The sequence below is a fragment of the Panthera pardus genome, unplaced genomic scaffold (genome assembly GCF_024362965.1).
Source record: "Panthera pardus isolate Hobbes unplaced genomic scaffold, ASM2436296v1 HiC_scaffold_18, whole genome shotgun sequence".
In the NCBI taxonomy this organism is placed as follows: Eukaryota; Metazoa; Chordata; class Mammalia; order Carnivora; family Felidae; genus Panthera; species Panthera pardus.
In genome coordinates, this window is record NW_026526743.1 from 10,575,262 (window position 1) to 10,599,942 (window position 24,681).

A 24,681-nucleotide genomic window follows, 5' to 3' on the forward strand; every position below is an offset into this window, starting at 1 on the left:
ATCTCACAGTTTGTGGGTTCAAGCCCCGCATCGGGCTCTGTGCTGACTGCTTGCTCAGAGCCTGGAGCCTGCTTCAGATTCTGTCTCCTTCTCTCTCTGCCCCTCCCCCGCTCACACTTTGTCTCACTCTGTTTCTCAAAAATAAATAAAATGTAAAATAAAAAATTAAAAAAAAAAAAAGAATAGAAACCCCATAACTAGACCCACAAAAGTATGGGCAACTAATCTTTGACAAAGCAGGAAAGAATATCCAATGGAAAAACGACAGTCTGTTTAACAAATGGTGCTGGGAGAATGGGACAGCAACATGCAGAAGGATGAAACTAGACCACTTTCTTACACCATTCACAAAAACAAATTCAAAATGGATAAAGGACCTGATTGTGAGACAGGAAACCATCAAAACCCTAGAGGAGAAAGCAGGAAAAAACCTCTCTGATCTCAGCCATAGCAATTTCTTACTTGACACATCTCCAAAGGCAAGGGAATTAAAAGCAAAAATGAACAATTGGGACCTCATGAAGATAAAAAAGCTTCTGCACAGCAAAGGAAACAAGCAACAAAACTAAAAGGCAACCATCGGAATGGGAAAAGATATTTGCACATAACATATCAGACAAAGGGCTAGTATCCAAAATCTATAAAGAGCTCACCAAACTCCACACCCAAAAAACAAATAATCCAGTGAAGAAATGGGCAGAAAACATGAATAGACACTTCTCTAAAGAAGACATCCAGATGGCCAACAGGCACGTGAAAAGATGCTCCACGTTGCTCCTCATCAGGGAAATACAAACCAAAACCACACTCAGATATCACCTCACACCAGTCAGAGTGGTTAAAATGGACAAATTAGGAGACTATAGGTGCTGGAGAGGATGTGGAGAAATGGGAACCCTCTTGCACTGTTGGTGGGAATGCAAACTGGTGCAGTCGCTCTGGAAAGCAGTGTGGAGGTTCCTTATAAAATTAAAAATAGACCTACCCTATGACCCAGCAATAGCACTGCTAGGAATTTATCCAAGGGATGCAGGAGTGCTGATGCATAGGGGCACTGGTACCCCAATGTTTATAGCAGCACTTTCTTTTTTTTTTTTAATTTTTTTTTAACGTTTATTTATTTTTGAGACAGAGAGAGACAGAGCATGAACAGGGGAGGGGCAGAGAGAGAGGGACACACAGAATCTGAAACAGGCTCCAGGCTCCGAGCTGTCAGCACAGAGCCCGACGTGGGGCTTGAACTCACGGACCGTGAGATCATGACCTGAGCCGAAGTCGGACACTTAACCGACCAAGCCACCCAGGCGCCCCATCAGCAGCACTTTCAACAATAGGCAATTATGGAAAGAGCCTAAATGTCCATCAACTGATGAATGGATAAAGAAATTGTGGTTTATATACAAAATGGAGTACTATGTGGCAATGAGAAAGAATGAAATATGGCCTTTTGTAGCAACATGGATGGAACTGGAGAGTGTTATGCTAAGTGAAATAAGCCATACAGAGAAAGACAGATACCATATGTTTTCACTCTTATGTGGATCCTGAGAAACTTAACAGAAGACCATGGGGGAGGGGAAGGAAAAAAAAGAGGTTAGAGAGGGAGAGAGCCAAAGCATAAGAGACTCTTAAAGACTGAGAACAAACTGAGGGTAGATGGGGGGTGGGAGGGCAGGGAGGGTGGGTGATGGGTATTGAGGAGGGCACCTTTTGGGATGAGCACTGGGTGTTGTATGGAAACCAATTTGACAATAAATTTCATATTTTAAAAAAAGATGTAATTTTCAATTTAAAAATCACTTTATTTTTTTCAAAATTTTTAATGTTTATTTTGAGGAGAGAGAGAGTGTGAGAGAGAGAGAACGAGCAGAAAAGGGTCAGAGAGAGAAGGAGACACAGAATCTGAAGCAGGCTCCAGGCTCTGAGCCATCAGCATAGAGCCTGACATGGGGCTTGAACTCGTAAACCATGAGATCATAACCTGAGCCGAAGTTGAAAGCTTATCTGACTGAGCCACCCAGGTGCCCCTCAAAAACCACTTTAATCTCTGTGTTTTGTGTCCATAAGACAGAGCTGAACCTCTTTCACTGGGAACTCAAGATGCCATTCTGTTGTGGTTCCAGCTGCACTCGACTCAGCGTTGTGTGGACATGTCAGGGGTGTCGTATCTGGTGCCTGTGCACCAGTGTCATCTGAAAGCCGTGATCTTCCTTGTCTTCCCTGTGCACGCAGACACCTTCAACGTCTGGCTTCTGCGTCCCCAGTTGCTGTGGCACCACACTCCACTCCTCTTGCTATTCCTCCGTGGAGCTCACTTCACAGCCAGCTGAAAATGTGCAGAGCGTAACGTGAGCACCTCAGAGCATGGACCCCATCCGCGTTGCCCGGAACAATGCCTGGTCCACGTTAGCTGCTCGGTGAATCTGGTCGAATAAATAAGAGAACAACTCACTGAAGAAAGGTGATGTCTGATCCATCTCCATATTCCCAAAGATTTACAGCTATAATAATTCTACTGGCTATAGAGAATTTGCTGAATTCCAGACCCTATTCAAAACACTTTATATAGATTTGTCACATTCACAGCCACGCTGTGAGGGAGATATGTGTGACAAAGGTTGTGGTCATCTACAACATCAGTCCTTCCTTCTTCCTTTAGTAACAGATCCACCATATCTCAGCTGGAAATCCAGGAAAAAATGTTTCCATGGCACAAGAACAGACATTCAGATCAATGGAACAGAAAAGGGAACCCAGAAATGGACCCACAAATGTATGGCCAACTCATCTCTGACAAAGCAGGAGAGAATATCCAATGGAATAAAGACAGTCTCTTCAGCAAGTGGTACTGGGAAAACTGGACAGCGACATGCAGAAGAATGAACCTGGACCACTTTCTTACATCATACACACAAAAAAAATGTTTCTCAGCTCTTCCCTTGTCCATCCATGATGTCATAGGTGTATGTGCTGGACAAATGTCCATGGAAAAGTTTTAGGTTATGCTTTTTAGGAGAAAGACACTTTCCTGTACTTCCTTCGCTCCCCTTCTCTTCTGGTTGGAATTCAAGCGCGATGACTGGAGCTGGAGCAGCCATCTTGCACCCTGACCTGGAAGCGTCATGCTGAGAATGATATAACAAGATAGGGGAACTCTGAGGTTTTGGGCTGTCTTATTAATACCAAATCAGTGCTGCTACATTGATGAGAAATTCGTTGTATCCTGTTTAAGCAACTGTTTTAGGCTGAAATCCATTACCTAACCAATATGATGCTGTATTAGTCAGTCATTGCTACAACACTGCTGTATTACAAGCAATCCAAAAATGTTTTTCAGTGGCTTCAGTAGCACACTTGTGTTTTTTTTTTCTGGCTTCTGGATCTATGGTGGTATTCTGCTTCAGGCTGCAGGGCAGGCTTAGGTCTGTTCTACTTGTCTCTCATCCCAGAACCAGGAGATGTTCTTCTCAAGGCAAATGGCAAGAAGGCAGTGGAAACAGTTAGTGCTTCCCCAGACATCAGCTCAGGACTCTCAATTTGGTCTACATTCCATTAGCCAAAGCCAATTATATGGTGAAGCAAAAGTTGTTGGGAAAAGGGAAGTAGTGTTATCTTATTATTACTTTTTAAAGTTTTTGTTTAAATTCCAGTTGGCTAACAACAGTGTAATATTAGTTTCAGGTGCACAATCTAGTGACCCAACACTTTCGTACATCACCCGGTGCTCATCACAAGGGCCCTCCTTCTTCCCCATCACCTGTTCAATGCACCCCCACCCACCTCCCTTCTGGTGACCATCAGTGTGCTCTGTTAAAATCAGGAGCGGGCAAAGTGTGTTGTCGCTGAAGAGACCCGGGGTGAGTGGAGGGTTTTCTGCAGCACTGCCTGGACCTCCCTGTTCCGCAGGCAGTAGATGACGGGGCTGCACATGGGCGTGACCACCGTGTAGATGACAGACAGCACCTTGTTGAGGTCTGTGGAACCGATGAGGCGGGGGCGGGAATACATGAAGAGGACCACCCCATAGAAGATGCCCACCACCACCAGGTGGGAGGCACAGGTGGAGAGGGCTCTGCAGCGGGTGACGGCTGATGGCATGTGGAGCACAGCCCTCCCGATGGCCACATAGGAGGCGATGGCCATGAGGAGGGAACCCCAGAGGATGACGATGGCAGAGATGAAGTCCACCAGCTCCGTCAGGGCCACATGGGTGCAGGACAGGTTGAGCAGAGGGGAGACATCACAGAAGAAGTGGTTGAGGACATTGGGGCCACAGTAGGACAGGCTGGCGATGCATGATGTCTTGGCCACTGAGACCAACAGCCCCCCAAGCCATGAGGACAAGGCTAAGCCCAGGCAGACCTGGGGCCTCATGAGCAGTGGGTAGTGGAGTGGGCGGCAGATGGCCACGTAGCGGTCATAGGCCATGGAGGCCAGGAGGGTGCACTTGGTACTAATGAGAGCTATGAATAAAAAAAGCTGTGTCATGCAGGCTGCGAAGGGCACATGGCATGGACTGGAGCCCAGCCCCACGAGCAGACTGGGCATGGTCACGGACACGTAGCACATCTCCAGGCAGCTCAGGTTGCCCAGGAAGAAATACATGGGCTTGTGGAGCTCGATGTGACTGCAGATGAGGTAGATGATGAGCATGTTCTCCAGGAGGGTCAGCAGGTAGAGGGCCAGGAAGATGGCAAACAGGACAATCCTTATGCCCAGCCTTGTGGACAAACCCAACAAGACAAACTCCTGGACTCTGGTCACGTTGCCCAACTCCAGGGGCCTCTCCATCTAAGTGCAAAAGAAGCAGGTTAGAGGAGACTGTGATCCACGCAGGAGTAAAAGGGCAAAAGAGGAAGAGCATCAGGGGTCCCGAGAGCCAATGTAAGTGCTGTGGGTTGACTGTTGTCAGGAGGACTGGTGAGGTGGGACGTCGCAAAACCGGAAATGGAAAACCTCCACGTGTACTTAGTAAATCTGTGACCTTTGGCAATTCAACCCTTATAAGCCTCAGGTATCTTTTTAAAAAAAAAATAATGTTTATTTATTTTTGAGAGAGAAAGACGGCTAGAGTGGGGGAAAGGCGGGGGGGGGGGGTGGAGACAGAATCTGAAACTGAGCCTCAGTTATCTTGTCTGTAAAATGGAGGTAAAAGCTATGATTGTTTTTTTCTTTTCTTTTGATGACTTTAAGTGGTCTGGTCTTTGTCTTTCTTTCCTTCCTTCCTTCCCTCCTCTCTCTCTCTCTCTCTCTCTCCCTCTCCTTTTTCTCACTCTTGAAAAGTTTCCCAGGATGCAAGGGGTTGTCTCCAATAGTTTAAATAAAGGAAGAGTCACAATCCCTTTATTCTGAAATGCATACCTCTTTTAATAGGTTGAATTTCTGGAGGAAATTTGTTACTGCTTATTAGAGAAAAGTACCATCAATAATGGTTTTTCTAAGAAAGACCAATGAATAATTTCCTTTTTGAATATTTCTAAAAATGACTCTTTCTAGAAAGAGAACACATTCTTCTTTTTTTTAAGGAAAAAAACTATATGTGTTAACACCACATATGTGCCCCTACACTGTGCTGCATGTTTTAAACACAGGGAGATCAATTAATTTTCACGACCCTACAAAAATAGCGTGATCTTATCCATTCATACACGACTGTACTGAGGCTCATAAGCAGTAAGTAACTTGTCCAAAGAACAGAGTTCTAGAAGTAGGGGTCCTTATGGGGCATCTGGGCGGCTCAGTCGGTTAAGTGTCTGGCTCTTGGTTTCAGCTTAGGTCATGATCTTGTGGTTTCATGAGTTCGAGCTCCACTTCAGGCTGTGTGATGACAGTGTGGAGCCTGCTTGGGATTCTCTCTCTCTCCCTCTCTGTCTCTGCTCCTCCCTCACTTGCGCTGTCTCTGTCTCACTCAAAATAAATAAACCAGCTTTAAAAAAAAAAAAAGTAGGGGTCCTTTGCCTCTGTTGCTGACTCTGAGGATCCAGCATGATTTTTAGGTCATTGGCATGCATAAAATATGCTATTTGGACTTATTTCTGACTTGCTATTTATCATATGTATCAAACAGCAACTATTTGAGTGTATACTATGCACAAGGGGCCTGAAATCAAACAGTGAACAAAACCAGTGGCCATGAGCTTTCACAATTTATATTCTTGCTAGTGAGGAATAGAGAAAGCAAACAAGAAGACAAATATAGGGATAAATTTTAGCTAAGAAGAAAGCAAAACAGGATGGTCAGGAATGTCTGGAGGAACAGGCTGAACACTGAGCTAGCGAGAGAGCACTTGAAACAGAATAGGAAAAAGCACGTGCAAAAACCTTTAGTTGGGAAGGCGTTTAGCATTGCTGAGGAAAACGAGATCCAGAGTGGCCCAGGAGTGCAGAACTGAGGAGGGAAGAAAGTCATTTTCTGCCCACAATACCCCATCTCTACCCCGATGCACTCTAAATCTCTCGTGGTGTGCTAGTCTCTGAGTTAAACATCCCAATGAAAAAAATTATGTGTCAGAGATAAACAGAGTAATAGGGTGGGATGAGGCTTGGGAACATACACATATATATACAAACTTGATTTATCACATTACTTGTATTGAGGATAATCAGGAAGAAGATAGGTCTTTCTATTAATGGTTTTTGGGTAATTAGTTATTTGTGTAGAAAAATAAAAGGAAATTGAAACCATACATCATACCACATGCAGAGAAAATCAATTCCGGGCAAATGAAAACCAAAAGGTGAAGTGCGAATTTCTGAAATTTTAGAAAACAAAATAAAAGTATATCTTTGTGGCCTTGGTGGCAGAGAAAACTATAAGAATATAAGAAAAGAATTCAAAACTTGCCTGCTTTAAAATGTAAAAGTCAAAAAATAAATAAATACAATGTAAAAATCTGGGGCACCCGGATGGCTTAGTCAGAAGAATGTGTGACTCTTGATCTCGGGGTCGTGAGTTTGAGCCCCACATTGGGTGTAGAGATTACTTAGATAAGTAAGCTTGAAAAAAATGTAAAGTGTAACTATCAGAAGAAAAGCTGATCACCACAAAAAATTAAAACTCACAAAGTGGAAAAATATTCCTGCAATACATATGGGTGACAAGGAATCCCTATGTAGGATATACAAAGGAATTGGACAGTTAATATGCAAAATACGTTTTTTTCCACAGAAATTTGGGGAAAAGGCCTGAATGTATACCTCACGAAAAAATAATTCATCACTGAAAACATGGAAATATGCTAATCTCATTAGGAACAAAGGAAATGAAAATTAATACCCAAATTAGATACCACTTCGCATCCGTGGAATTGGCACAAATATAAACTTCTGAAAATATTGTTTAATAATGCTAACTTTCACACATGGTTGCTGACAGTCTGAATTGGCATGATCACTTCAGAAAACAATTTGGAATTATGTAGTAAATTTTAAGGTATAACCATGCCCCAGAAATTCTGTGTCCAAGCATATATCCAGAGTAACTAATGTTCACAGCTGCACCGTTTTACTAGAAAAAAACAAAAACAAAAAACTGTAAACATCCCAAGTGTTTAGTGGTAGAATTGATAACTAAATTATGATTTCCTTATACACTGGAATACTATTCTATAAAGAAATGAGTGAATCAGAACCACATCTAATGTTATGAATAAATCAATCTCAGAAACGTTATATTGAACAAAGAAAGTTACATGAGTGTGCAGTTATAATTCCATTTACATAAAAGCCAAACTGTGCAAAAAAATGTTAAGAAACATATTGTTTAGGGATACAAAGTCATGTGGCAGATAAAATAGGAGAAAAGTGAGCCCCAAATTCAAGAAACATACTTCCTAGCAGTGAGGAGTGGTGTAGGAAGGGCACACAGGGGCTTCAAAGATCATTTTCTTAAAGTGGCTGATAAGTACAAGGGAGTCATTGCATCTTTATTTTTTTCTATTTTTATTTTAATTCCAGTATAGTTAACATATAGTGATATATTAGTCTCAAGTGTACAATATGGTGATTTGTGTAAGCAGCCCCAATGTCCATCAACTGACAAATGGATAAAGGAGAGGTGGTATATGTGTATGTGACATATACATATGTGTGTGTGTGTGTGTGTGTGTGTGTGTACATATACACATAGTGGAATATTACTCAGCCATAAAAAAGAATGAAATCTTGTCATTTGCAATGACATGGATGGAGCTAGAGAGTATAATGCTGTGTGAAATAAGTCAGAGAAAGGCAAATGCATCATTATTTTTATACCTATTTCTGGGTTGCATTCGCTCATTATTTATATAAAAGCCATTTGTTTTATTTTATTTTTTAAGTTTATTTACTTATCATCTTGAGAGAGAGAGAGAGAGCATAAGCAAGGAAGAGGCAAAGAGAGACGGAGAGAGAGAGAGAGAGAGAGAGAGAGAGAGAGAGAGAATATCCCAAGCAGGCTCTGCACCATAAGCGCAGAGCCCAATGTGGGGCTTGAACTCACAAACTATAAGATTACAACTTGAGCCAAAGTCAGATGCTTAACCACTGAGCAACCCAGGTGCCCCTATAAGCTACTGATAAAAATAGTTTCTATGTGTATTAAAATATATGTATCTACACACCCAAAAACTCAATTTTATGTATGTTAATTTTAAAAATAAATTTTAAAAGTAATTTTCTTGCTCCCATAGTGCTCCCTGAGGTAACAATTGGTATGAGTGTCTTGAAGGTCCTTTCAGAAATGTTGATGGCACATTCTTGCACTTAATGTATGGGTCCACCCTCTCTCCCTTTAAAAAATGACAAAAATTTCACATGAAGTGTGAGTACTAAGATTTCTTTGAATCCAAATATTGTGTTCTTTCTCCAATTCTTTAATGCCTTCTCCCTCAATTTCAGCAAAATTTCCCCACTGACCATGCTTAATTCCTAACATGTCCAAATTAAGGAAAAAGGATCATTCCCTCCAAAACTGTTGGTTTAGGCAAAGATAGACAAGGTCATTAAGATACTCCCCTTCAAGTAACAGATAAAAACACCTTGAATAATATGAATGAAATAAATTATTGGTGGTCATTGTTGATGCTATTTTATGATTATGGGGACACAGTTTGGCACAGGAAGGTAGATATGTTTTGGTGGAAACTTCCCTCTTGGTATTTTGGCACAAGCCCTCATTTTTCAGACAAGCACAATGAGGTTCAAAGTTGGTACTTCAAGTTATTTTCAGGCCAACTTCTGTCTAGGGTGGATGTTCTTAGCCCTGAATGGGGTCACCTGGCCTGTTGGGCTGTTCTTGGCCGGGAGTAAGAGCTGAGCCCATTAGAGGTGCTCTCTCTGGTGCTAAAAATGAGTGTCTGTTGCAGTCTCTTGCCATGGGCTTCCTTCCTGTCTATGCTCTGCCCTACCTCTGTCCTGCTTTTTCCCTCCTCTCCTTTTTTTTTTTTTTAATTTTTAAACATTTATTTACTATCGAGAGACAGAGAGACACAGAGCATGAGCAGGGGAGGGGTAGAGAGAGAGGGAGACACAGAATCTGAAGCAGGCTCCAGGCTCTGAGCTGTCAGCACAGAGCCCGATGTGGGGCTAGAACTCACAAACCACGAGATCATGACCTGAGCCGAAGTCAGTCGCCTAACCACTGAACCACCCAGCCGCCCTGCCCTCCTCTCCTTCTAGCTGCTCCTGTTCTTAACTTCTTCGTGAAGCCTTCTTCAGGTTATCTTGCCCTTCTGATAACTTTAGATGCTCTGGAATGTCCTTGATTAACCTGCTGAATAACTCACAAATGCACCTAAAAAGGTACTGGGCTCTCTGGGGATGGCTGCACAAACGTTCTGCACCTGAATTGCACCAAAAGCCTGAGATATAGTCAAGGTTGACATGATTTTTACCCCTGCAGAGGCTATGATGAGCAGTGAGCAAAATTCCTAATCTCTCTAAACCTGAGCTAACTACTACTGAAGATAGTAACAATAGGTCCATTAGGAATAAAAAAGATACTAGCTGAGATGGCCTTCATTTATTGCCTTTCTGTGTCCGGGCAATCTAGATGCAGTAAAATACAGTGCAGCTGGCTTCATGCATTTTTACTATTGCCCAAAATAAGGAATATACTCACGTTGTTACCCAATCACAATGGTGCGCACATACACCACATATACAAATAAAGCACAAATCTCTCAAAGAAATACCTTTAATCTGTGTGATTCCCTTTCATATTTTCTCTAATGTTCTAGCCATGTGATTTTTTAAGATTTTTTTAATGTTTATTTTTGAGAAAAAGAGAGACAGAGTGTGAGCGGGGTAGGGGCAGAGAGAGAGAGGGAGACACAGAATCTGAAGCAGGCTCCAGGCTCCGAGCTGTCAGCACAGAGCCCGACGCGGGGCTCCAACTCACAAGCTGTGAGATCATGACCTGAGCTGAAGTCGGATGCCCAACCGACTGAGCCACCTAGGTGCCCCTCCAGGTGATTTTTAAAAAGATTTTATTTTTTAAGTATCTCTACACCCAACATGGGGCTCAAACTCACAACCCCGAGATCAAGAGTTGCACACTCCACTGACTGAGTCATCCAGGAGCCCCTATGCCACGTGATCTTTAACGTTAGTACTGACTTAGGGGCGCCTGGGTGGCTCAGTCAGTTGAGCGACCGACTTCGGCTCAGGTCACGATCTCACGGTTTGTGAGTTTGAGCCCCACAGCGGGCTCTGTGCTGACAGCTCGGAACCTGGAGTCTGCTTCAGATTCTGTCTCCCTCTCTCTCTGCCCCTCCCCCACTCATGCTCTGTCTCTGTCTCAGAAATAAACATTTAATATTACTACTGACTTAATACAACTACTTTATAACCCTCAGTTTAAAACATGCTGTAATTCACGGGGCATCTGGGTGGCTCAGTCAGTTAAGTGTCTGACTTGGGCTCAGGTCATGCATAATCTCATGGTTCGTGAGTTCGAGCCCCATGTCAGGCTCTGTGCTGATAGCTCGGAACCTGGAGCCTGCTTCAGATTCTGTGTCTCCCTCTCTACCCCTCCCCTGCTCATGCTCTGTCTCTCTCTCTCCCTCTCTCTCTCAAAAATAGACATTAAAAAAATTAAAATATATTGCCATTAAGGTTAAGAGAAGGGCTTTGGAATAGACAGACACTGGTTCTAACCCAGGCTCTGCCTCTGACTCAGACAAGGGCTCTGACTTTCTGACCTTTGTGTTGCCTCCAATAGGGAGATAACAGCACTGACTTTCTCACACTGTCATGGGAATTAGACCTCAGATAGTCTCCATGGCACCCAGGTAGTGTCTAGCACCCCACAGGTGACTTATAGGAGGGAGAACTTTTCTGGTCTTCTCTTCCCCCCCTCCCCCCTCGCCAAATCAAGCAATCTTGTTTTCTTACCTCTCAGCTAAGGTGACACGGGTCCTGCTTTTTCTTTTCTCAAGGAGACTCTGGGGGCCACAAATATTCAGCTTCTGCCCCTGGACATAAGTGAAGATGCCAGTGATGTGAAGTGTTGGCCAGGAATGTTTGGAAGAAGCTGCCTTTGTCCTGAGCAGTGAGTCCACCCACCTCTCTTCATTTGGTGCCTCTGTTCTCTCAGCTGCCAACGGTACTCTGTGCTTGCAGCCGGCTGCAAGAGAAGGGCCAGTTTAAATCCGAGAGATGGGCCTTAGGGGGCTGTCCTAATCTCTGTGGGTTTAGAGGGGAGAATGAAGCGAAAGCTTTACATCAGTTGTACTGAGGCGTGGGAAGGAGAGTTCCAAGTCTGTTCTCACACAGTTTGGGGCTCGTAATAGATGCAAGGATTTATGCTGGATACTGGGATTGCAAAAGCGGAATGAGACGTAATTCCTGCTCTCAGGTTGAAACAGACGTTTATACACATTATAGTAGGAGATGAGCAAACTGTGGGTGTTTGGACCAGGGGAACCTGGGGTTTCGAAATACATGCAGGAGGGAGGTCTGAGCTCAGTCTCTCTGAAGTGTTACAAGATCATGTCTCCTTGAAACAAGACAAGAAATAGATGGAACATTGTTCCAGCTCATATGGAAAATTAAAATATCCTTTCCCCACTTCCTGCTGGATATTTTAGCTGCCTGAGTTAACATTTAATGTTGAGAATTCTATGCATGAAGCACATCTTTTCCTCTCTGTGCTGTGGATTACCCACTACATAGGTCTCTCTGTTCCTGGGATGCCCGATGCAAATTTGGAGGGAGGACAATCAAATTGAATTTTTTTCTTTTCTCCTCTTGTGTGATCAGCTTAGATAGATTTATTTATTTATTTTTAAAGGTTTATTTATTTTTGAGAGAGAGAGCAGGGGAAGGGGAGAGAGAGAGAGAGAGAATCCAAAGCAGAGAGCAGAGAGCTCGATGCAGAGCTTGAACCCACAAACTATGAGATCATGACCTGAGCTGAAGTCACTCAACTGGCTGAGCCACCCAGGTGCCCCTAGATTTATTTGTTTTTAAATTATTTACTTTAAGTAATATCTACACCCAAAGTGGGGCTTGAGCTCATGACCCTGAGATCAAGAGTCACATGCTCCTCTGACTGAACCAGCCAGGTGCCTCCATAGATAGATTTAAAAGGAATGTGCCCAGGGGCGCCTGGGTGGCTCAGTCGGTTAAGCATCTGACTTCAGCTCAGGTCATGATCTCACAGTCCATGAGTTCGAGCCCCACATCAGGCACTGTGCTGACAGCTCAGAGCCTGGAGCCTGCTTTGGATTTGGTGTCTCCTTCTCTCTCTGCCCCTCCCCTGCTCATTCTCTGTCTCAAAAATAAATAAAAATATTAAAAAAATTTAAAAGGAATGTGCCCATAATTATAACATAGCATTCTCTCAGGAACAGTAAAGTCTTTAGTCTATAAAATGCTTCAGTCAACAAGCAATACAAGATATTTTTGAGTTAATGTCTGGCCCATATTCTCTCTGGGATGTTCTCTGTTCCTCCCATCTTTAAAAAAATTTTTTAATGTTTATTTTTTAGAGAGAGAGAGACAGAGCACAAGCAGGGGCGGGGCAGAGAGAGACGGAGACACAATCCAAAGTGGGCTCCAGGCTCTGAGCTGTCAGCACAGAGCGTGATGAGGGGCTTAAACTCAGGGACTGCGAGATCATGACCTGAGCCCAAGTCGGAGGCTTAACTGACTTAACTGGCTTAACCCCCAGGTGCCCTGCTCCTCCCATCTTTTAAGGGAACGAAGGCTAAAATACTTTCACGTACTCTTGCTTTAAGTACTTAAGTACTTTAAGTACTTCCCTAGCTTTATCCTATATACACAAATACAACAGTGAACTTTGCACATCTATGCCAATGTCTGTCTTTCTGTCCTTCCCCTCTGAATGGAATCTAACTCATCTCTCAAGCTCATTTTCACCTCCTTAGAGTAGCTGTTACCCACTTTTCTTTTTCCGGACACCAGGAATTAACGCTTTTTTGCCTCCTGACAAAGAAGTGTGTTGAAGATGGCATGATCCCCAGCAGGTATCTAGGAACTGGATTGAATGTCTGGGCTTTAAACCAAATTTGGAGCTTGAGAATCTGAATTGAAATTCTTGATCTATCATTCAAAGGTTGTGTGACTTTGACCTCCCTGAGTTTCTGTGTCTCCGTCTATAAAATGGTGACTGTGATACTCACCAGAAAGAGTTCTCATGAATATTAAATTAATCAATGCACATAAGGTGCCTGTTACAATTCCTAGTATGTATTAGGAGCTCAGTAGGTGGGAGCTTTTGCTATTATTGATACACATGACCTCCACAGTAAAAAACATGAAACATTGCTGACACAAAGTTTAAAGGTTAAAAGTGCTAAATATGGAGCAACCTAAGAGTCCACTGAGAGATGAAAGGGTAAGGGTATGTATGTGATACATGCACACAATGGAATGTTATGCAAACATAAAAAAGATGAGAACCAAAAAAAAACATGGTAGAACAGCATGGAACTTTTCTTTGCATCTCTCATCCCTTAAATACAACCAGATCAACACTAAACGATCCTGCACACTTAGAAAACTGATTTGAGGATTAATACACCGATCTGCACAACCTGAACCACAGAATTCAGCAGGTATGCAGCGCTGAGAGGTGAAGTGGGGGAGAGACAGTTGGAGAGTGCAGGGAGCTGTTTGTGCTTGTGGAGAGAGGACGGAGATGGGGGCAGAGGTGGAGCGTATGGAAAGCATCCCCCTTGCCCAAAGCGGCTGGAGAGAAAAGAAAGTGTACGCAAGGGACTGAACAAAAAAGGGAGAAAGGAGGAGAGGGTTTAAATTCCATTAAACTCTGTAAACAGGGGGAGCGCAGAGTCCAAAACTCCGCAGCTGCATACCTGGTGGAGCTCTGATGGGAGGGGCGAATCCCCAGGAGCAGAGACCGAGGTCCTCAGGGCACACGGGAGGCGGTTCCCCTGCTGGGAGGACTCCCCAAGGGCAAACGTCCCAGTGGAGCCAGGAGAACAACCACATTCGCTGGTGCTGGAACAGGGCCGTTGGGGGTGAAGCCTGGCGCCAGATGTGAGTTGTGATTTTCCAGAATCCCTGAAACGCTGCTGCTACATGCCCGCGTGAACTTTTTCTGGGGCGGGCTGGCACCCGGCTGCGGTCTATGGGCGTTGTCAGCAGCACAGTCTTGAGAACGTTCCCGGGGCGGCCGGCAGGTGAGACCCTCCTGCAGAAGGTCTGAGCGGAACAAAGCCACAGTCCCTCAGAAGTGAGGGGTTGGGAAACACAGCTGCTTCTGAGATAAAACTCAGGAGGGAGGTGCCGCCTGGCAGTCTGACGGCTTAGTCACGGACATTGTGGAAGCGGGGGGTGGACGGAAGCTGGACACAGAGGATGAGTGCACGATTGCTGGTCAGAGAGAACAGAACTCTGATACTACTGACCACACAGCTGGGTGATGCCATTTTCGCCCCTCCTGCGCATGCGCACACACACCTACATGCGCCACAACATCCACCCCAGTAAGCTAAGCAGTGCCATCTAATGGAGAACAGAGCCTTTACACTAAGCCCCGCCCAACTGGGCCAACCTCTCTCTTCAGGAACCCAAGTCTCTCCACCTGCTTATTTTACCGACAATAAAGCGCTTCATAGTTTAACTTCCAGGGGAAAACGAAGTAATTTCAGTCGTATTTCAGTCTGTTTGCTGGTCCCTTTATTCAATTTTCTTTTTTTTCTCTTTTCTTTTCTTTTTCTTGAATAAAGAAAGAGAAAAAATTTATTTCTATTTTCAATTTTTATTAAAAATATTTTTCTTTATTTTTTTAAAACTATATTTTTACTATTTTGTAAATTTTTCAAATTCCATTTTACTTCCATCATTTCATTTTATTCTATTTCTTTGTATTCATTTTTTCAAATTATCAAATGTTTTCCTTTTTTCTTCCCTTTTTTCTCTAATCTAACAAGCTCCTTTCAACAACCAGACCAAAACACACCTAAGATCTAGCATCATTTATTTGATCTTGTGTGTGTGTGTTGTTTTTAATTTTAAGTTTATTTTTACCTTATTAATTCCTTTTCTTCCTTCAAAATGATGAAACGAAGGAATTCACCCCAAAAGAAAGAGCAGGAAGAAACGGCAGCCAGGGACTTAATCAACACAGATACAAGAAAGATGTCTGAGCCAGAATTTAGAATCATGATAATAAGAATACCAGCTGGGATTGAAAATAGATTAGAATCCCTTTCTGCAGAGATAAAGTCAAGTCAGGATGAAACAAAAAACTCTATAACTGAGCTGCAATCTTGAATGGGTGCTTCGGTGGCAAGGATGGATGAGGCAGAGAAGCGAATCAGTGATATAGAGGACAAAATTATGGAGAATAATGAAGCAGAAAAAAAGAGGGAGACTAAGGCAAAAGACCACAATTTAAGAATTAGAGAAATCAGTGACTCATTACAAAGGAACAACATCAGAATCATAAGGGTCCCAGAAAATGAAGAGAGAGAAAAAGGGGTAGAAGGGTTATGTGAGCAAATCATAGTGGAAAACTTTCCTAACTTGGGGAAAGACACAGACATCAAAATCCAGGAAGCACAGAGGACTCCCTTTAGACTCAACAAAACCCGACCATCAACAAGGCATATCATAGTCAAATTCACAAAACACTCAGTCGAGGAAAGAATCATGAAAGCAGCAAGGGAAAAAAGCCCTTAACCTAAAAGGGAAGACAGATCAGGTTTGCAGCAGACCTTTCCACAGAAACGAGACAGGCCAGAAATGAGTGGCAGGATATATTCAATGTGCTGAATTGGAAAAATATGCAGCCAAGAATTCTTTACCCAGCAAGGCTGTCATTCAAAATGGAAGGAGAGATTAAAAGTTTCCCAGACCAACAAAAATTAAAAGAGTTCATGACCACTAAACCAGCTCTGCAAGAAATTTTGAGGGGCACTTTCTCAGGGAAGAAAAGATGGGGAAAAAAGACCAAAAGCAACAAAGGCTAGAAAGGATCAGAGAATACCACCAGAAGTTCCAACTCTCCAAGAAACATAATGGCAATAAACTCTCATCTTTCAGCACTCACTCTAAACGTCAATGGACTAAATGTTCCAATCAAAAGACATAGGGTAACAGAATGGATGAGAAAACAAGATCCATCTCTATGCTGTTTACAAGAGACCCACTTTAGACCTAAAGACACCTATCATGCTAATGGTCAACAAGAGAAAGCCAGAGTAGCCATACTTATATCAGACAATCTAGACTTTAAAATAAAGATTGTAACAAGAGATGAAGAAGGGCATTATATCATAATAAAGGGGTCTATCCATCAAGAAGACCTAACAATTGTAAACATTTATGTGCCAAATGTGGAAGCACCCAAATATGTAAATCAATTAATCACAAACATAAAGAAATTCATTGATAATAATACCATAATAGTAGGGGACTTCAACACCCCACTTACAGCAATGTATAGATCATCTAAATAGAAAATCCACAAGGAAACAATGGCTTTGAATGACACTCTGGACCAGATGGACTTAACAAATATATTCAGACCATTTCATCCTAAAGCAGTGGAATATACATTCTTCTCTAGTACACATGGAACATTCTCCAGAATAGATCACATGGTGGGACACAAATCAGCCCTCAACAAGTACAAGAAGATTGAGATCATACCATGCATATTTTCAGACTTCAATGCTATGAAATTCGAAATCAACCACATGAAAAAAATTAGAAAGATAACAAACATTGGAGACTAAAGAACATCCTAATAAAGAAAGAATGGGTTAACAAGAGGAAATTAAAAAGTTCATGGAAGCCAATGAAAATGATAACACCACAGCCCAAAACCTCTGGGATGCAGCAAAGGTAGTCATAAGAGTGAAGTATATAGCAATCCAGGCCTTCCTAAAGGAGGAAGAAAGTTCTCAGATACACAACCTAATCTTATACCTTAAAGAGCTGGAAAAAGAACAGCAAATAAAACCCAAAACCAGCAGAAGACAGGAAATAAAGATTAGAGCAAAAATCAATGCTATCAAAACCTAAAAAACAGTAGAACAGATCAATGAAACCAGAAGCTGGTTCTTTTTTTTAACGTTTATTTATTTTTGAGACAGAGAGAGACAGAGCATGAATGGGGGAGTGGCAGAGAGAGAGGGAGACACAGAATAGGAAGCAGGCTCCAGGCTCCGAGCCATCAGCCCAGAGCCCGACGCGGGGCTCAAACTCACAGACCGCGAGATCGTGACCTGAGTCGAAGTCGGACGCTTAACCGACTGAGCCACCCAGGCGTCCCCAGAAGCCAGTTCTTTGAAAGAATTAATAAAATCAATAAACCCCTAGCCAGTTTGATCAAAAAGAAAAAGGAAAGGACCCAAATAAATAAAATCAAGAATGAAAGAGGAGAGATCACAACCAACACAGCAGAAATAAAAACAGTAATAAGAGAATATTATGAGCAATTATACGCTAACAAAATGGGCAATCTGGAAGAAACGGACAAATTCCTAGAAACATATAAACTACCAAAACTGAAACAGGAAGAAATAGAAAATTTGAACAGACTCATAACCAGTAAGGATATTGAATTAGTAAGCAAAAATCTCCCAAAAAAACAAGAGTCCAGGGCCAGATGGCTTTCCAGGGTAATTCTACCAAACATTTAAAGAAGAGTTAACACCTATTCTCTATAAGCTATTCCAAAAAAATAGAAATGGAAGCAAAACTTCTAAACTCTTTATATGAAGCCAGTATTACCATGATTCCAAAACAGACAAAGACCCCAGTAAAAAGTAGAACTACAGACAAATTTCCCTGATGAACATGGACACAAAAATCCTCAACAAGATACTAGCCAACTGGATCCAACAAGACATTAAAAAAATTATTCACCACGACCAAGTGGGATTTATCCCTGGGATGCAAGGCTGGTTCAATATCCACAAAACAATTAACATGATTCATCACATCAATAAAAGAAAGGACAAGAACCATATGATCCTCTCAATAGATTCAGAGAAAGCATTTGACAAAATACAGCATCCTTTCTTGATAAAAACCCTCAAGAAAGTACGGATAGAAGGATCATACCTCAAGATCATAAAAGCCATATAGGAAAGACCCACTGCTAATATCATCCTCAATGGGGAAAAACTGAGAGCTTTCCCCCTAAGGTCAGTAACAGGACAGGGATGTCCACTCTCACCACTGTTATTCAACATAGTATTGGAAGTCTTAGCCTCAGCAATCAGACAATACAAAGAAATAAAAGCCATCCACATTGGCCAGGTGGAGGCCAAACTTTCATTTTTCGCAGATGATGTGATACTCTACATGGAAAACCCAAAAGATTCCACCAAAAACTGCTAGAACCGATTCATGAATTCAGCAAAATTGCAGGATATAAAATCAATGCACAGAAATCGGCTGCATTCCTATACACCAATAATGAAGCAACAGAAAGAGAAATCAAGGAATTGATCCCACTTACAATTGCACCAAAAACCATAAAATACCTAGGAATAAATCTAACCAAAGAGGTGAAATGTCTATATGCTGAAAACTATAGAAAGCTAAAGAAATTGAAGAAGACACAAAAATAATGGAAAAATATTTCGTGCTTCTGGATAGGAAGAACAGATATTGTTAAAATGTCAATATTACCCAAATAAATCTACATATTCAATGCAATCCCTATCAAAATAACACCAGCATTCTTCACAGAGATAGAATCAACAATCCTAAAATTTGTATGGAACCAGAAAAGACCCCAAATAGCCAAAGCAATCTTGAAAAAGAAAACCAAAGCAGGGGCATCACAATCGGACTTCAAGCTATACTACAAAGCTGTAATCATCAAGACAGTATGGTACTGGCACAAAAACAGACACTCAGATCAATGCAACAGAATAGAGAACCCAGAAATGGACCCACAAACAGATGGCCAACTCATCTTTGACAAAGCAGGAAAGAATATCCAATGGAATAAAGACAGTCTCTTCAGCAAATGGGGTTAGGAATATTGGTCAGCGATATGCAGAAAAATGAACCTGGACCACTTTCTTTCACCATACAGAAAAATAAACTCAAATGGATGAAAGACATAACTGTAAGACAGGAAGTCATCAGCATCCTAGAGGAGAAAGCAGGCAAAAACCTCTTTGATCTCGGCTGCAGCAACTTCTTATGCAACACATCTCCAGAGGCAAGGGAAATAAAAGCAAAAATGAACTATTGGGACCTCATAACGATAAAAAAGATTCTGCACAGTGAAAGAATCAATCAGCAAAGCTAAAGGGAAACTGATAGAATGTGAGAAGATATTTGCAAACCACATATTAGATAAAGGGTTAGTATCCAAAATCTATAGAGAACTTATATCAAACTCAACACCCAAAAAACAAATAATCCAGTGAAGAAATGGGCAAAAGACATGAATAGACACTTCTCCAAAGAAGACATCCAGATGGCCAACCGACACATGAAAAAATGCTCAACATCGCTCATCATCAGGGAAATACAAATCAAAACTACATGGAGATACCACCTCACACTGTCAGAATGGCTAACATTAACAACTCAGGCAACAACGGATGTTGGCGAGGATGCGGAGAAAAAGGATCTCTTTTGCACTGCTGGTCGGAATGCAAGCTGGTGCAGCCACTCTGGAAAACAGTATGGAGGTTCCTCAAAAAATTAAAAATAGAACTACCCTACAACCCAGCAATTGCACTACTAGGTATTTATCCAAGGGTTACAGGTGTGCTGTTTTGAAGGGACACATGCACCCCAATGTTTATAGCAGCACTATCAACAATAGCCAAATAATGGAAAGAGCCAAAATGTCCGTTGACAGATGGATAAAGAACATGTGGTACACACACACACACACACACACACACACACACACACACACACACACACAATGGAGTATTACTTGACAATCAAAAAGAATGAAATCTTGCCATTTGCAACTATATGGATGGAACTAGAGGGTATTATGCTAAGCAAAATTAGTCAGTCAGAGAAAGACAAATATCATATGACTTCACTCATATAAGGACTTTAAGATACAAAACAGATGAACATAAGGGATGGAGAACAAAACATGGAGGGGTTGTGGGAGGCGGGATGAGCTAAATGGGTAAGGGGCATTAAGGAATCTACTCCTGAAATCATTGTTGTACCCTATGCTAAATAACTTGGATATACATTTTTGAAAAAAGAGAGAAGTTTATATCTCTCTCAAATAAAATACAATAAGATCCTTCTATTTTGTAGCCCACTTGGCATAGTTTCCATTGTCAAATTCACCTCTTGTTCCAAATGGCTACTCCAGTTCCAGCCACCTTGTCTCCCCCTCCCCACCTTTTCAGTAAAGAGGGGTAAGAAAAAAGAAAGAGAAAGACATACCTTCACCCAAAAGAACGCTTAAAATTTTTCATTAAGATCTTAAATTTTTTTACCACAAGAAAAACCTTTTTATAACTATGTATGGTGATGTATATTAACTAGACTTATTGTGGTGATTATTTCACAACATATACAAATATCAAACCATTATGTTGTACAGCTGAAACTAACACAATGTTATATGTCAACTATATCTAAGTTAAAAAAAAAAAAGAAAAAGAAAATGTATCTATAAAAAAAAGATGAGATTGTGTCTTTCAAGACAACATAGATGGACTTGGAAGGGGTTATATCAAGTGAAAATAGTCAGAGAAAGAAAAATACCATAAGATTTCACCCTTATGTGGAATCTAAAAAATAAAAATGAATAAATAAACAAACAAAAATCAGAATCAGACCTGCAAACACAAAGAACAAATTGATCGTTGCTAGAAGGGTGGGGAATGGGCTAAATGGTTGAAGGGGAGAAGAAGGCACAGACTTCCGGTTATGGAACAAGTAAGTCATGGGGATAATAGGTATAATGAAATGTGGTCAATGATATTAGATAAGGTTGTATGGTGGGGCACCTAGGTGGCTCAGTCAGTTAAGCGTCCGACTTCAGCTCAGGTCATGATCTCACCATTTGTGAGTTCGAACTCCACGTTGGGCTCTGTGCTGACAGCTGGGAGCCTGGAGCCTGCTTCCAATTCTGTGTCTCCCTCTCTCTCTTCCCCTCCTCTGCACATGCTGTGTCTCTCTCAAAAACAAATAAACATTAAAAAAGAAAGAATAGGTTGTATGGTGACACATGATAGCTATGCATGTGGTGAGTACTGCATAATGTTTGAACTTGTTGAACCACCATGTTGTATGGCTGAAACTAATGTAACATTGTGTGTCAACTACACTCGAAAAAATTTTAAGTGCTAAAGGGAAAGGTATACCATATTTATAATTTGACACTCGATATTGTCAAAAATGTCAATTCTGCCCAAAATGGTCTCTAGATTGAATGTTGTCACAATTATAATCTAAGAAGCCACTTTTTGTAGAAATGAATAGGTGAATTTAAAATTTATATGGTAATGTGAAGAACCTAGAAGAGCCAAAACTATCTTGAAAAAGAACAAAGAGGGAAGATTTAAAATTCCTGGTGATAATTCTTACAATAACACTACAATGATCAAGACAATCTCATATTTGTGAAACAATCAACAAATAGATCCATAAAGAATTAAATAGTCTAGAAAGAGAGCCACATATTTATGCTCAATCTGATTTTTCACAAAAATGCCAATGCAATTTAATGGGAGAGTCTTTCCAACAATCACTTTGGTAAAACTGGATAATATGTGAAAACAATACACTCATACATGCAAATGAGGTAGCTAAAACTATAAGCCATCTAGGAGAAAACAGAGGTTATATTTGTGGCCAGGAAATAGGCAAATTTTGTTAGGATGCAAAAAGCAATAACTGTAAATTTAAATATTGATAATTTAGATTTCACCAAAATCAAAATCTTCTGTTTATTATAAGACACTATTAAGAATATAGACAGGCAGAGAAAGGAAAATACCCTATGATTTCACTCATATGTGGAATTTAGAAAACAAAACAAATGGAACATATGGGGGGGGGGGAGAGAGGGAAACAAACCATAATAGACTCTTAACAAAAGAGAACAAACTGAGGGTTGATGGAGGAAGGTGGGTGGGGGATGGGCTAGATGGGTGATGGGCATTAAGGAGGACACTTGTGATGAGCACTGGGTGTTGTATATAAGTGATGAATCACTGAATCCTACTCTTGACACCAATATTGCACTGTATGTTGACTAAAATATAAATAAACATTTTTAAGAGAAAAAGAATATAGATAGGTAATAGCTAGTAGCAAAGGGATGGGGAAGGGATTGAGATAAAAGTTCTGCCCTAATTTTTTATTCAGCACATATATCTTGGTCGTATCATCATGTCAAACATATAAATCTGTTTCTTTTTATGTAGTACCCCAACGTTTATCTCAGAATGAATATAATGTATTTAATCCATCAATTTTAGATGGATATTAGATTGCTTCTGATTTTTTCATTATAAAGATGCTACGAATATCTCCATATGGAGATATACATATATATATATGGAGATATATATATATATATGGAGATATATATATATATATGGAGATATATATATATATATATGGAGATATATATATAGAGAGAGACCATATATATATAAGATAGACCATATATGTGTGTGTGTGTGTGTGTGCGTGTGTGTGTGTGTATATATATATATATATATATATATATATATATATATAATCTCTCTCTATACACACACACACACACACACACACACACGGTCTATCTTTACTTGTGGGAACATATAAAACATTTGGTAAATATTTGTCATCCTAGGAATAAAATGATGGGATTGCTAAATCTGCATTTCTTGGCTTACTAATAAAGTTGACCATCTTGCCATGTGAGTTATCAGTCACTTATCCTTGATGACTTTGCTTTCTCATGGACATTGTTCACTCTTCTCATGGGTGATTCAGATTTTGTTATTAATTGAAATGAACTCATTGTTTATTAATTGGGAACCACATTTCTCTAGTTTTTTTTTTTTTTTTTTTTTTGTTTGTTTTGCCTTTCAGTACTATGTTTGGTATTTCCTGGCCATGAAAGATTTTCGATCAGGAGATGAGAGGTCCAATCCAAAACCATGATCAAGGCCAGTGGAGAGTTTTCCGAAGCACTACATGGACCTCCTTGTTCCTCAGGCAGTAGATGATGGGGTTGCACATGGGCGTGACCACCGTGTAGATGACAGATAGCACCTTGTTGAGGTCCATGGATTTGATACGGCTGGGACGACAATAAATGAAGAGGGCTGCTGAGTAGAAGATGCCCACCACAATCAGGTGGGAGGCACAGGTGGAAAAGGCCTTGCGCTGGGCAGCAGCTGATGGCATGCGGAGCACAGCCACCACAATGGCCAAGTAGGAGGCCAATGCTACCAACAGTGTTCCACAGAAGATGACAATGGCAGAGATGAAGTCCACCAGCTCCGTCAGGGCCACGTGGGTGCAGGACAGGTTGAGCAGAGGGGAGACGTCACAGAAAAATTGGTTGAGGACATTGGGGCCACAGTAGGAAAGGCTGGCAATGCATGTCGTCTTGGCCACCGAGACCAGCATCCCCCCAAGCCATGAGGACAAGGCTAAGCCCAGGCAGACCTGGGGCCTCATGAGCAGTGGGTAGTGGAGTGGGCGGCAGATGGCCACGTAGCGGTCATAGGCCATGGAGGCCAGGAGGGTGCACTCCGTGCAGATGAGGACTATGAAGAAGAAAAGCTGTGTCATGCAGGCTGTGAAGGAGATATGGTAAGGTCCAGTCCACAGCCCCACGAGCAGACTGGGCATGGTCACGGACACGTAGCACATCTCCAGGCAGCTCAGGTTGCCCAGGAAGAAATACATGGGCTTGTGGAGCTCGATATGACTGCAGATGAGGTAGATGATGAGCGTGTTCTCCAGGAGGGTCAGCAGGTAGAGGGTCAGGAAGATGGCAAACAGAACATCTCTTATATCTGGCCTTGTGGACAAACCCAACAAGACAAACTCCTGGACTCTTGTCATGTTGACCAACTCCAGGGACCTCTCCATCTGTGGAGGGACAAATAAAGTTTGTTGACATTCTGGTTTCTTCAGAGACACAGTAGCAAAAAAACATTGGGAATATGGTCACAGTACATGGAGACGCTAGGCACTTGGCTAGCCCAAATTCTGTTGGAAATTGTCTGTTATACAGAAATGCCGAATAGA

At 41.6% G+C, this 24,681-nt stretch overlaps 2 protein-coding genes and 1 long non-coding RNA gene across 3 annotated transcripts; all 3 read right to left on the reverse strand.

Annotated features, from left to right (window-relative positions):
- Nucleotides 1–1,862: 1,862 nt before the first annotated feature.
- On the reverse strand, nt 1,863–15,182 carry LOC109259384 (uncharacterized). Its single transcript, XR_002076651.2, has 3 exons — nt 14,319–15,182; nt 11,374–11,605; nt 1,863–2,326 (listed from the first exon to the last, which is right to left on the reverse strand). It is a non-coding gene; the product is annotated as an uncharacterized LOC109259384 (long non-coding RNA).
- On the reverse strand, nt 3,809–4,791 carry LOC109259367 (olfactory receptor 5-like). Its single transcript, XM_019436981.2, has one exon. It carries the CDS (start codon nt 4,789–4,791, stop codon nt 3,817–3,819), a length of 975 nt encoding a protein of 324 aa, XP_019292526.1. The 3' UTR covers nt 3,809–3,816.
- An 8,009-nt stretch (nt 15,183–23,191) lies between the features above and the next one.
- On the reverse strand, nt 23,192–24,681 carry LOC109259369 (olfactory receptor 5-like). Its single transcript, XM_019436992.2, has one exon. It carries the CDS (start codon nt 24,520–24,522, stop codon nt 23,584–23,586), a length of 939 nt encoding a protein of 312 aa, XP_019292537.1. The 5' UTR covers nt 24,523–24,681; the 3' UTR covers nt 23,192–23,583.